Raw genomic sequence first — 14270 nt, 5'->3', positions numbered from 1 at the left:
CCTCTCCAACCGGGATCAGTGTACTAAATATTCTACCTCTATATCAAATTACAGACCAATTACTTGCGCAGTTCCTCAGAGTTCTTTACTGGGTCCCCTCCTTTTTATTCTGTACATCAATGATATCCATCAATCCTCTAACTTACTTAATTTCTTCCTTTATGCTGATGACACCACTGCTTTTTATTCTGACCATAATATCAAATCATTATTTGATACTGTCAACTCCAATCTGATTCCCTTGTCCCAATACTTTGCTGCTAATAAACTTTCAAATAACCATGATAATAAATGTAACTTTATCCTGTTTGGGACCCCACAGAAGTTAAAATGTATTGATACCACTCCTTTTAAAATTTTTATCGACAATCATGACATACCCTCTGTTCAGTCAGCTAAGTTTTTAGGAGTTCATCTTGACAGTGGCCTTACATGGAAAAAACATATCCACGAAATAGAAAATTTCAGAAAGCCTTGGTATTATTATTAGATTATCCCCATTTGTACCCCCTAATATTCTTCGTATTCTTTACTACTCCTTAATCCTTCCTTATTTGAGCTACTGCCACATTGTTTTGGCAATACTTATTTATCCAATATTAACAGCCTTCAAATTCTCCAAAAGAAAACCAAAAAACAAAAAAAAAACTATTAGAATTATATTTGGCGCTCCACCACGGTCTCATCTCTTTCCCTTATTTTCCAATTTAAACCTTCTCAAACTCCCTGATATTAACCATTCAACAAGGTACTTTCTTATACATTGCCATTAATTCTGTTCTCCCTAACCAATTATGTAATATGTTTACCCTCAATCACTCCATTTACAATTATTGTTTTCGATCCAGAAATGATATTCACATACCTAATCATAACACCAATTATTTTCAACACAATATTAGATACACTGGACCTGTACTCTGGAATAATTTACCATCCCCAATTTTAAACTCAGTTTCCGTGAAGTCTTTTACCAAAAAACTCAGGAATCACCTTGTTTCGCAATACAAAAATTAATTTGATCGTGACTCGTGTGTTTGTGTTGTGTGTTGGTCTGTTTGTGATTGTTTTTTTTTTGGGTCTCTGTGTGCTTTTTGTGATTTTGTGTTCAGGCCTGCCCAATACAAGATTTTATTTAATTGAATCTTCTCGGGCAAGTGCCTTCTTCCTTTTGATTTGTTTCATAAACCCATCGTTTATAATGTTCTCTGTTATTTAACTGCAAATGGAAGAAAATAAATGTATTTTTGAATTGAATTGAATTGAGTTGAATATCTAAATAAGTCTTAAAGAAATGCAATGTAACAAATGGATACAATTTTCTGAAATAATGACTATGTAGTGAGTACAAAAGTCTAAAAAGACCTCTGAAACCAAGTGTTGTATTCAAAACCTGTTTCAAACACATGGTTGGTCTGTAGAAAATTCGGACCTTATTGCCAATTTTTGGTAGAAGTGATAATGCTAAATGAAGATAAAAATGAAAGGAATGACAGATTTGGTTATGAATTTCGTGATGAATTTGTTTAAAAAAATACTTACTCATGGTTGCGTTCAGTCACAACGTGTATGGGTCTATATTCTTTACTCCAGTGAAGAGAGTACATTGCTATTGTAACACAGCAAAAGGTGATCAAAACACCATAGAGTTGAATAAAGCACAACAGCTTTCTCCTTATTAAAGAGAAAAAGAAAAGTTAAAAGTTGTAACACTCTTTTGTTTTTTAACCATACACTTATAAATAGGCCTACATACATTATTGAACACATGTGTTTTCTATGATAATGTAAGTCTTAATGATGCATCAATGTTTCATGTTTAGTTCCCCAAAACTACAAAATCTTGTATTTTTCCAAAAAAACATATGGTTCATTGTTTTAATTTCGGCAATTTGCATTGAACATTTTGTTGTTTAGTGTTCTTTTTTAAGGTAAACAACAAGGAGCAAATTATATTTAGATATGTAATACTTACCTACAATGGTCTGATTATTCTTATTGTTACACATTTTGTAAACAATTAATATACACCTTTATAAAATCCTATATTATTGCTCAGATATTTTATGCAATCGACCAACACGATTTACGACCATATACTTAGCTTCTTTTCCAACTTTTACACCAAAGTTTACTGGAAGCGAAGAGCGAAAACAACATACTAACATACATTTGCTGTATACACAATTGCACACACAACGAATGAAAACATTTTATATAACAAGATATGGGATAGGCCTATTTATCTATCATCTGATTAACAAATCGCTAAAAATGTACAGGTTATAACTACTAAATAGATGCCGGACCGATATTGGCTTATGTGGACTTTTGGCAGGTAGTTTTCCACAATCGAATTATCTCGCTTTACTTATTTTTGTGCTTACTCCGATTGTAGACGTAAAATTGTATGCAATTGTTTAAAAATATTATATCAAATTGATTGATACATTAAATAACTTACATTTCGTAATAAATCCAAAAAGTAATCCAGTGATATCTTCAGAATAGGTGGAAATCGCTCTGAAAATATAGTTTATAAAGTATTTATTTATAAAGTATTACAGCACCTTTTGCTGTTTAGGACGAATACTGTGCTAGTACATTATTTGACCATTGAACTGAAGAAAGACGACAAAAACAGGCCTGTATCCAGGTGTGGGAGGTGATGGGAAAAGGGCGAATTTATGTGCGAAATTTTAAAACGTTTGTTCTTGCGCTTTCACATTTTTATCTGAGTTTTTAGCTTCAGAAATCAGTAGTTCTAACAGTTAATTTTTACGAAGCGAAAAAATGCGCAACCAATCAGAGCTTAGGGAGCGAACCGACGCGTGCGGTTTTGACTGGACTGATATTCAATACGGTAAGCACCAGTACACAATCTCACTTCCACGTCAATATATTCAGTGAATATCCGCGAGGTGCGCTACAAATCCTGTTAATATAAAAATGGGATTGAATCTGGTATTGTTAAAATAAGAGACATTATTAATAACAACAGAAAGATGATACCACAGGAAATCTTAGATTTTAGATAAATATGACCAACTGGCTAAGTGTCGCTTATTTACGCTGTCACAACTGATTAGATACAAATTATAATAGGAAATGTTAATGTCAAAATAATTATCAAGCTGGTAATGATTATTTTTCTATTGCACAAGTTAAACGAATAATGTTGTATTTCATGATTTTGAACATTTTCACGTTTTCCCGTTAAATTTGGATAAGTACTTACGAAGATATGATATTAATCACTGTTTTTGGTAATGTTTTTGTCAGCTATTCAATATAATACCTTACACCCCTCTGCCGATAGCCATTCAGGCAAGGCATTACTTATCAGCCAGAGAATGGTACAATGAAATAGAAACGCATTTGCCACTAAATCTTAAAATTGTCAATGCAAATTAATGTTATGTGCTACTAACTTACCTATTCTGAGATTATTGTCCCCCCTTCCCCTTACTCTCGTTTGAAAAATTCTGGCTCTGCTCCTGATTTTTACACAGTTTTAAAGAAGATGCAATTGTTTGTGGTCATAGGCTATATTACTATAATTGTAAGGAGGTATTCTGATGGATATTTTTAGCGACCTATGTATTATACACTTTACAAATCTTAATATTATTATTATTATTAATTTTATTATTATTATTACTATTCTTATTGTGCCTAAGCTGGCCTATGTATGATGTTATGCCTACCTAGCCTTTTAGATGATCATGCCAAAATGTTATTCTAATTTTCCATTTTTAGGTAGTAGTAATATGACTTAGGCCTATTATTTTTCGAGTTACATTCTCATGTTGCTAATTTCATCCCTCAATATCGCTAAGCATAGTGTTATATGAATGTTAGATCTAGTAACTGCATCATGAAACAAATTAAAACGGCAACAGGTATATAGTATACAAGAGAAACGTTTTAATTATTGTATACCGTAGTCGTCTGGATATATATATAGTTTTTTTTATTTTTCTTTTTTTTGTGCATGTTAGGATTATATATTTTATTGTCATTTTCTTTTAATGCACTTAATATGCTCATCTGTGTTTGGATTTTTTTTCTATTTGTAGCAAACTTTACATTATTGTCACAGTAAATCATTGAATATAGCTTGCTATCGATTAACCATGTCCCAATGTCTAGTTGTGGGAATGGTCAACAAACAATTATTTAACATTATTTTGGTAGTTAATTCCAGCAAACAGTGTATTCACAAATAACTTTAGAAAGCTGTTTACTGGAAATAATGTTTACCTACTTTCACTCAATAGACTTTTTGAAATGTAGCAAGATATATCATAGAGAAAATAGAACATGGTTTTCTGCAGTTTCATTTCCGTGTTGATAGGCGGCCCAGTGCAACACACATCTGGGTTACCCTCCAATAACAACAGTTATTAGTTAGGAAATAACAATCATTATTATAAAAAGTTGACTATAAAATATTAATTTCGTTCCTAGTGAAATTTTAATAACTTAATACATGAAAATATTGTAACAATTGTGATTTATTAGTCAGTGAATTATAGGTACTCATTGCTACACTATTTTTTTCCTAATTATATCATATGCTTTATAATCATTAAGGGGGATTCCATGGTAACCGACGTTACAATTCATCCTTTATTTATAGTCACTTTATATTAGAAACATGAAAAATCTACAGGGAATTATTTTTTATTGCTACATGTTAGTCTATGGGAATGAAATATAGGAATTAAAAATGTTATATATATATATATATATATGCATATATATATGTATATACACATCTCATGTCCAAGAGATAGATAAAAATATGCTATAAAACTTTGATTAGAGCATTGCTTTGGCCTTTTTTTCGATTTTGCATAAAATATAAATGGTTCTGTTTTGAATTTTCAATTTTCGTATGCAGGTCTACATTTTCAAATAATTATAAAGAACAGAACCACCACCACCATTCTTTTATATAAATTATCCTATCTAACAATCATTCATTTGTTTAAGATAAAAAAAAAGGAAATAAAAAATCAAGCAAGACTACAATAGCTAGGTGCCAGCAGCTTAAAAAGCAGAATAATATAACAATACAAATAAAAAATAAAATAACTTTTAAAACTCCGGAGAGTCTGAGCTTCCGGCTTCTTTTCCTAGATTATGTTTCTCAACACAATATAAATCCAATGGCAGCATGTCATGCGCTGATACCAAAATGTGCACGAAATTGTTCAAGCCGAACTCTCAGCAAAATTAGATATACAGATGTGGGGTAGGAAAAAAGTCCTAAGAAGGTCCATGAAACCATTCATGTGTTAACTCAGACATCAAAAGATGTGGGCTGAATCACTCTTGCGGAACTCTGCTACGCAAAGTTGTAGGCTCATTGTGTATACAGTTAGCGTGTACCTAAATACAACGGTGGGGGGAAACTAGAAGATGTAACAGCAGTATAAGAATGTATAATACATACTTAAAGTATTGAAATACTCGCCATCGTGTTGGGATTCAATATTTCGACATTAATTATGTCATCATCATTCCTGATGATGACATAATTAATGTTGAAATATTGAATCCCTACAAGATGGCGTGTATTTCAATACTTGGAGTATGTATTATACTTTCTTATCTGAGATTAATCAGTGGACCTTTCGGTTTTAACAGCAGTATGTTCTATTAACTTTAAATTTGTACTTGGTAAAATGGGTTATACTGAGCCGATTTTCACAATTCAAAAGTCGATATGAGGTGCTAGTTAACTAAGAGTTTGTTAAGATTTTTTTTGCTTAATAAACAATTTTAATTACTTTTGCAAATATAAAGATGTGGGTAACCCACATCTTTATATACGACTTTTCATGGATCTCGACCTGCTAGGCCAATAAATTCAGGACGACATGCAATATTCCCCAAAAACTTGAGTAGTCATTATCATACAAAATTTGGTTAACGCATCAGCTTTAAGCTGTTCTTCAATTCTTTTACACTGACGGAGTGCTAAATTAAATAAGCAATTTTTAAAAAATACATACAAATATTATTAACAGCATTTTATGTCATTAATAGTGAATATCTGATAATTAACGCGTGTTTGAAGTTTATAACAAAATTCATAAAGAAATAGGCTAAAAAAGGCTATTATAATTAATTATATTACATGTAGGCCTAGTTTTTGCTTTACCAGAATAGCGTAGCGCCTTAGCTAGGCGTACATCATATTCGTTAATAGTAGCAATTAGGCTTGGCCTCCGTATTACGCACAGCACAACTTTGAAATAAGTATAATAAACGAGTGTTTGTCGCAAGCCTCTGGCAAGGGTCCCAGTCCCCGGGGTTTCTCCAAAATAACTTGTAGTATATAAGAGAAATCCTAAGCCATACGGTAACTGAAACAGTGCTTACTATATTAGCTAGGCATACTACGTACGTACGGGATTACTACAAGTACTAAGACCGATTTAATACACTATTTAGATAGGCTCTTCTTTTCCTATCTTGAATTCAAAGGTCGAAACAATTTTTTTTCAATTTTATTTCAATCATAGTGGCGTAGAATAGTCTTTTAAGAACATTTTCTAGCAAAAAATAATGTGACTCGACCCTTCGTTATGGAGTTATGATTTTTTATAAAGTACAAGATACAAGATATATTTATTTTTCAATATGCACAACATGGTTTCATATGAAATTTGTTTTCCAGATTCTTAAACAGATACATTGATATAATTTAGATCTTAAACTATAACACATAAGCCACATACTGAGACATATTGCAAAACAAAGATAAAACTTAAACTACTGTACTTTAAGCTAACTTAAACTACAAACATATTCATTTCACAAATGGCAAGACATATTTAGGATAAATATATAAAAACGGCTATATACATATTGAAAATCAGAGGTTTAAGTTGTAAACAGAGTGACATGGTAGGCCTATAGGTCTAAAATATATATTACAAGCAGGGACGGCGGAATGTTTTTTTAAAGTGGAGGGGGCGCCCCACTTATAAGATGAATTGGAATATGAATCATGCAGATCTGGAATCAAATCTAGGGGGTGGGGTCAACATTTTTCCGGATCCGGGGGTCTTTCCCCTCTTGAAAACGGTCAAGTAATATTTTCCCATTGTTATTACAGTAAATAGGCCTTATGTGTGTATACATACATAAAAAAAATTAAAATGAGTAGTTTTTTTATTTCTATATGGCGGGAAATGACCTTTCTCGGCTTTTGAGCTAAGTGTCTAATGACTTTGTTCTTCAAAATTCAAGGTTTTTCCCCTCTTTAAAACGGTGTGGTAAACTTTCTCATTCTTATCACAGTAAATAGGCCTGTTATGTGTGTATACATAGACCTACATAAAAAAGAGTAGTTGCATACGTATTCTTTTTTCAATGAATCGATAAGCTCCAAAGCCTAGATGGCGGGAAATGAGCTTTTCCGACTTCTGAGGTGTCTTAATTACTTTTAAGTTCTTCAAAATTCAAGGTTTTCCCCTCTTGAAAACGGTCAGGTAATTTTTTCCCATTGCTATTACCGTAAATAGGCCTTATGTGTGTATACATACATAACACATTTTAAAAAATGAGTAGTTTTTGATTCCTAAAAGGCGGGAAATGATTTTTCTCGACTTCTGAAGTGTCTTTTAATTACTTTTAAATTCTTCAAAATTCAAGGTTTTCCCCTCTTGAAAATTATTATAATGAATTAAATCGAAATCCAATCCAAAGAGAAAAGGGAGGTTCGGGTTCTTCCCGGGAAAATGTTGATTTCTAAATGGTGGGAAATGAGCTTTCCCGACTTCTGAAGTATCTTTTAATGACTTTAATTTAAGTTCTTCAAAATTCAAGGTTTTCCACCCTTGAAGACGGTCAGGTAAATTTTTCTCATTTTTTATTTTATGTGTGTATACATACATAAACAAATGAGTAGTTGCATACGTATTCGTTTTTTCCATGAATCGATAAATCCCAAAAAGAAAGGGTGGTCCGGAGGTTCTCCCCCGGGAAAATCTTGATTCCTAGATGGCGCAAAATAAGCTTTCCCGACATTTAAGTGTGTTTTAAGGACTTTAATGATCTTCAAAATTCTAATTTTCTCAGATTGTAACAAAAAAAAACAAAAAACAAAAAAAATCAGCTCACGGGTCATAAAAAGGTAGGTCTAGAATTCTTTTTTCTTTTTATTTTGTTACCCAAGGGAGGGGTCAAGATCCATGACCCCTCCCCCGGATCCGCCAATGTGAATTGCGAGAAAATGTAACTCGGTCGGGAACTGGATAAACATTCTCTTTCCCATCCTTCTCCTCCTTCTTCCCACTTTCTTTTCTCGCATTTCTTTCCGATCATACAAAAATATCCAGACACTATATATGTTTTGTCAAAAAATGGGGGGCGGTAGGCGGTTCCGCCGGCCATGACAAGCTTTATTACATAATACTATTGGGTTGTGAATAAAGGAGTTCCTATGCCCTGAGTTGCACCCGAGAGAGCGTAGCCTGCCTGATTTATTGCGTGAGTGTATGATGCATTGGGTGTGATATATCCTTAAGTATCTTATTTAGTTTATAGAGAGCATTCTTGTTATGTAGCTGACTTAGACTAGAGAGTATTCTTGTTATGTAACTGATATAGGAAAAGCTGGCAATAATGTTAATTATTGTAAACGCAAACGAGTTAGACGTGGAAACAGTAATAAGCAAAACAACAAAAATTCAACTAATATTGATGTTATTATTGCTTTTAATAATATTGCTTTTAATAATGTTAACCGGGTTAAAAACAAATTGTATGACATTAGGAGATTTTAGTTGAATGTAAAATTAATATTTTGGTATTGCAAAAACATTTCTCAAGTCAGAAGTAATTATAAATATTAAATATTTTAAATGATTAAGTAAAAATAGAGTTGGTAAAGGAGCAGGCAGGGGAATTAGCCTGCTCGTATCAAGTAAAATAGATGTCTTCAACGAGAACCTATGGGATTATGGATGTGATGATCTGGAAAGAATTTGGATTCGGGTAAACGTTTCCAACACATTGCTCAACATCGCGTTGTCTATTTTCCAATAGAGGGGTCAAACCCAGAACTTGTAGATGAGTTATATAATCAGTTACTCTCTGAAATAATTCAAATTGAAAATGAATATCAATATAATGACCCACATATCTAATCTTAGGGGATTTTAATGGTAGAATTGGCAATAACATTCGTGATGGTGACCCGATTATTAATACTAATGGTGAACGTTTGCTTAGCTTTAGTGAAGACTCAGGTCTAAACTTGAAACAAATGCTATGGCAAACTAACTTGGCTTAGGCATCCACATTCTAGCTGTATTGACAATGTCCTCTCATCTAATAGTATTGACAAATATATCAGTAAGATGATAGTTGATGACGAAAGAAATCACCATTCGGGTAGTGACCACAATGTATTATTTACACATCTTATAAACTTGAGTCTAGTGTAAAAGATAAGGAAAACATTCCAATTAAACATAAAGTGTGGAACATTAAACATGACCAAGATTGGACAGCATATTAGAATTCTATTAAAGACAATTTTGATATTAATGACTGGATTACAAATATTGAAGACTATAAGAGTGATGCAAATCTAATTTGGGGAAAATGGAAAGACACTCTTAAGTCGCTAATAATACAATAGGCTGTAAGGTTGTTAAGAAAAGTTGTAAACAATGGTGTAATAAGACAAATGATATTGATATTCAGGAGCGGAAACGAGCTTGTAAAGCTTGTATGGTCTAAACATAATAACAAAAACCAAGAGAAGGGGAACGTTTTGTGGGATATGTATAAGCTTAAAAAAACAGAAGCAAAGAATATAATAAATAATAAAATAATGCAGGTTCGGCTTGAGAAAAGTGTTTCGATAGCAAAAGTAGGGGGAACAAGTTCGAAAGACCTCTGGGATGAATTAAGGGGACCTAAACAATTGTTCCTAATTTAAAGTTACTTGACTCAGAACAGGTAACTTCAGACAAGCACGTAATGAATGACATAATAAAACGATATTGGAATAAACTTAGTAATAGTAAGAAATCCTACACCATTACTGATATTGTTATTTAACAGTCAAATTTATATAATAAATACGATAATTATAGGGGGATTACTCTATCATCATGTGTGGCAAAAATATTTAACCGTATTATATGTGACCGTATCTCAGGGTTTCTTGAAGATAACCGTATTCTCGCGGAAATCGAGGGCGGCTTTAGGAAAGACCATAGATGTGAAGACCACATATTCACACTTAAAAGCATTTTGGCTACGAGCAGCGCAGAAAACAAGCAAACCTATTTGGCGTTCTTGGATCTCCGTAAAGCCTTTGATACCGTTTGGCGAAATGGCCTTCTGTCAATTGCTTGGGATACTGGTATCCGTGGTAAGGTGTGGAATATAATTGATAAACTATATACAAACGTTTAATGCAATGTTAAATTTGGCGATGTTACAGATTTTTTCGTAAATAAAGGTGTAAAACAAGGCTGCGTCTTGTCTCCCATTTTATTTTGTATTTTTATTAATGAACTTTCTAAGATGCTACGTAATGAAAATGTAGGCTGTTATACCTTATGCACGAAAATTAGTTGCCTCTTTTGGGCTGATGACGTCGATGACATTGGCAATGATGAAATTGATTTACAAAACATGCTTAATATTATCAGTTAGTTTTCTAATAAACGGAAACGTCTTCAACTTTAGTAAGTCAAATGTAGTTGTGGTTGGCAAACGGACAAACAAAAATATACACTGGCCTTTAGGTAAGCACTATATTACAGAAGTTGATAAGTACCTGGGTGTTAACATATCTAGGAACTTTTCCGAATGTGTTCATGTTAATGAGGTTACAAGGAAAGGTAACAGACTAATCGGTTACATTAAATCTATTAGTAATAGTCAGAATAACCATAAATTATGCATGTGCAGTATCTGCATATAGTGCAAGTGATTACAAAAAATTGGAAAACTTACAACTACAAATGGCTAAATCAATTAAAAGCACAAAGAAATACGTCGTCATCTGCCTTACTAGGTGATCTAGGTTGGGATACAATTGAGAATATCCATAATGTAAGCAAATTGAAATACTTTGACAGACTTGTTAATTTAGATGATAACAGATGGCCTAAACTGTTTCAAATCAAATCAAATCAAATATGCATTTATTTTCCATGCAAATTGAAAAAAAGTACATTGTATGGAAGGAGGCTACAGTAAGTTCTAGTAGAGCTTTAAGACGTAGCTACCTTTAACAAAACAGTTGGAAAAGTGACCGGTACCAGTAATTAGCTGTTTTAAACTAATATAATCACAGAATTCAAAATTCTAATTATAATAATTCCAATCCAGTTTTGAACCTAAGAACACCAGACCAGACACATTATTTGAAGACTCAATTAATAGAAATGAGAGCAAGAAAAGAAAAAAAGATAATTAATTAACTTATAAACTGTTATTAAGTTGGTTGTTTGCCATTAATGATGTTCACATAAGATGGAGATAACTTAATTTTATCAAAAACATTTTCAGTAACGCTGGATTTGAACATGCGTTCTCTACTGATATCCCACGTGATTCAACATGGTTTAAGTCATTTAAATGTAACTTATTAATCGTCTAATGTATAATGATGACTGGTTAAGTAATACTTGTACAAAATCTTCATTATCTGACTACGTTAAATGTAAGAAAGTGCCTGAATTAGAAAATTATCTATTAGTTAAGACAGATTTCTTTGGGGCCCAACTAAAATTTAAGGCCCGCTCAAACACACTCCAGCTCGAAAATAGAATAAGCAAATGGGACGAAAATCATGATGGTAAATGTTTACTTTGTGATGATGGCATTAAAGATATGCGTCATTTTCTGTTTACTTGTAATAAACTTCAAGAAGTTCGACATGTTGAACAAAAACAATTGCATAGACAGCTTCATAACTCAGGACTGTCAGAGTTATGGAATCTATTTTGGTCAAGCGAAGACATTGGTTTATTTCTTATGTTAGGTGGGGACTGTACTGAGATCATACCTATGATTTCTGGAAATTTAGTAATTATAGCACACACAATATTTGATGAATTCTGTAAATCTTATTTAAAAAGGGCATGGGCATTAAGGCTAGAAATTAAGTGTAATCCTTAGACTGATGTGATTATATTTACTCTTTTTTTAACTCATACTTTTACTCATATTTAAAGTATCTTTTATTACATTATTATTGTGTATTACTAATTTATTTATTGTTTTTACCGCAATTGGACTATTGTCTTTCATATACCATGTAAACTTTGTTTAGTTAGTACTATTTTATGTTTTATCATAGAGAAAATAGCTATTTTCTCTATGGTTTTATTTATTGCATATATACAGCTCATCATCTTGATTTTGTGGTTCATTTATGCTGATAAACTATCTGTGCGGTTCATTTCATTTAATTAAGCATTTCATGCTGTTAATTTGCCTTTTTATTTTTATTATATAAGTGAAGGAGGTATACATACATATACATATACATATACATATACATATATGTACATACATTTACATACATGTATATGTACACACATACATGTACATGTACATACATGATTATACATACATGTATATACATATACATATACATATACAGTACATTATGTACTGTAAGTGTATGCATATGTGTCTATGTATGTGTGTGTGTGTGTGTGTGTGTGTGTATATATATGTGTGTGTGGGTATAAAATAAAGGAAATAAAAAATAATAACATGAGTGATAGATGCGTTGATTAGCCTACCTTCTGTCTCGTTTCTTTTACCAACATGTGAACGGTTATCATCTCTTTAGCTTTGTGATATGTGAAATCACATTAGCTGGCTTTTGGCAGGTTAGTGAAACGGTTTGCGTTTTGCCATTGTGGTGGCGGCATCACACATTTCAAGAGCTGTGCGTGCTGTTTGTCTACATTTGAAAATTATCAACACAATGGTTGCCTCCCGTCCCTGATAAAAGTAAAAGATCATGAGAAATTTGTTGGCACCTTCATTTCGACTAATATAATGGTGATGTAATGATGATGGTTTTTACTGCTAAGACGAGGGTGCATAAATTTGTGGGATTTTTATACTCCTTTTTTTTTTTTTTTTTTTTTTTTTTTTTTTTTGGTGATTATGTCTATTTTGGATAAAGAATGTTTTGAGCAGCGGCGGATTGAAGGACCCATACATTTTTTAATGAAGAAAAAAAGAAAATCATATTCAAATTTAAGTAAGTCTTAAGTAATTTTTTGGCCATATGGAGGTGTCCTAATCACATATTTTCTTAACTCAGCCCCAATCATGCTGGGGCTGAGATGGGTCTTTTGGTTCCTAAGACTGTAAAAGTCCCTCTCTGGGTCACCTGTCTTTCGAATTTCTGGATCCAACATTGTTGAGATATTATATACGGTAATTAATGTTAGGTGTACCCATAGTGTCAACGGCTATCTTGCCCAAACACTTTTTATTTCTTTGAAAGAAGGGCACTGTTTCCACTTTAGCAGTAGGCCTATTGGTGACTCTTTTTTAGAGTGGCCACTTTCAGGTTTAGTAATCCGAAATGATTTCACCAAAATTCACGGCCGGCCTACTTGTCACTATACATGTTACGTTTTGAACACAGAATCCAAGCAATATAAAAATTATTGAAACATTTTATTTTCAATACATTTATTTTACAACTACTGCCTGTAATACAATTGTGACAATCCACTTACTTTCCAACTAACACCTACCTAAAAAATACACACTAACGGCCAATTACAGGAAACGCCTTTTATTGTATTAGATGTATACCTGCCAGATCCTTCTGCGGTTAAACACACCGGAACATTTAACTTTTATAATTGACAAAATAATTACATGCCAACTATTGGAGTTGAATTGGAAATAGTCAATGGTTCTTAGCGTCACATGTTTAAATATAAAGATGCATGAAATATATTCCAAGTCTGTTAACAAAAACTGAAGTTAGAACATATAAAATGCTTTATACATTAACTGTAACTACGCTAATTTGAATATTCATCACACAGCTATTGGTATCAGCGTATACGGTATACGGTAAACCTCAGCTTTAAATGGTCTTCATATCCACACCCTACTTCGGATCGTGACTCTTCTACATTGAAACATGACAAACTATTCTGAAAAGCGTCATTTTGAACCATTGATCCATTTCAGAGATATTTAGGTCTGGCGCCTAATAACCTTCACACGCAAAACTGAATTTG

At 32.6% G+C, this 14270-nt stretch overlaps 1 protein-coding gene across 1 annotated transcript in view; it reads right to left on the bottom strand.

Annotated features, from left to right (window-relative positions):
- Nucleotides 1–12844, bottom strand: part of LOC117100722 (CMP-N-acetylneuraminate-poly-alpha-2,8-sialyltransferase-like) — a 29020-nt gene extending 16176 nt beyond the window's left edge. The window contains exons 1-3 of the mRNA XM_033240514.1: nt 12798–12844; nt 2465–2523; nt 1543–1674 (exon numbers count right to left, since the gene is read on the bottom strand). Of these exons, the coding sequence (XP_033096405.1) occupies nt 1543–1674; nt 2465–2466 (134 nt within the window). The 5' untranslated portion in view covers nt 2467–2523; nt 12798–12844. The remainder of the gene's footprint in view (nt 1–1542; nt 1675–2464; nt 2524–12797) is intronic.
- Nucleotides 12845–14270: the final 1426 nt, after the last annotated feature.

The sequence above is a fragment of the Anneissia japonica genome, unplaced genomic scaffold (genome assembly GCF_011630105.1).
Source record: "Anneissia japonica isolate Jap-2015-1 unplaced genomic scaffold, ASM1163010v1 scaffold1430_len515961_cov162, whole genome shotgun sequence".
Taxonomy (NCBI): domain Eukaryota; kingdom Metazoa; phylum Echinodermata; class Crinoidea; order Comatulida; family Comatulidae; genus Anneissia; species Anneissia japonica.
This window is presented reverse-complemented; position numbering and strand designations above follow the sequence as displayed.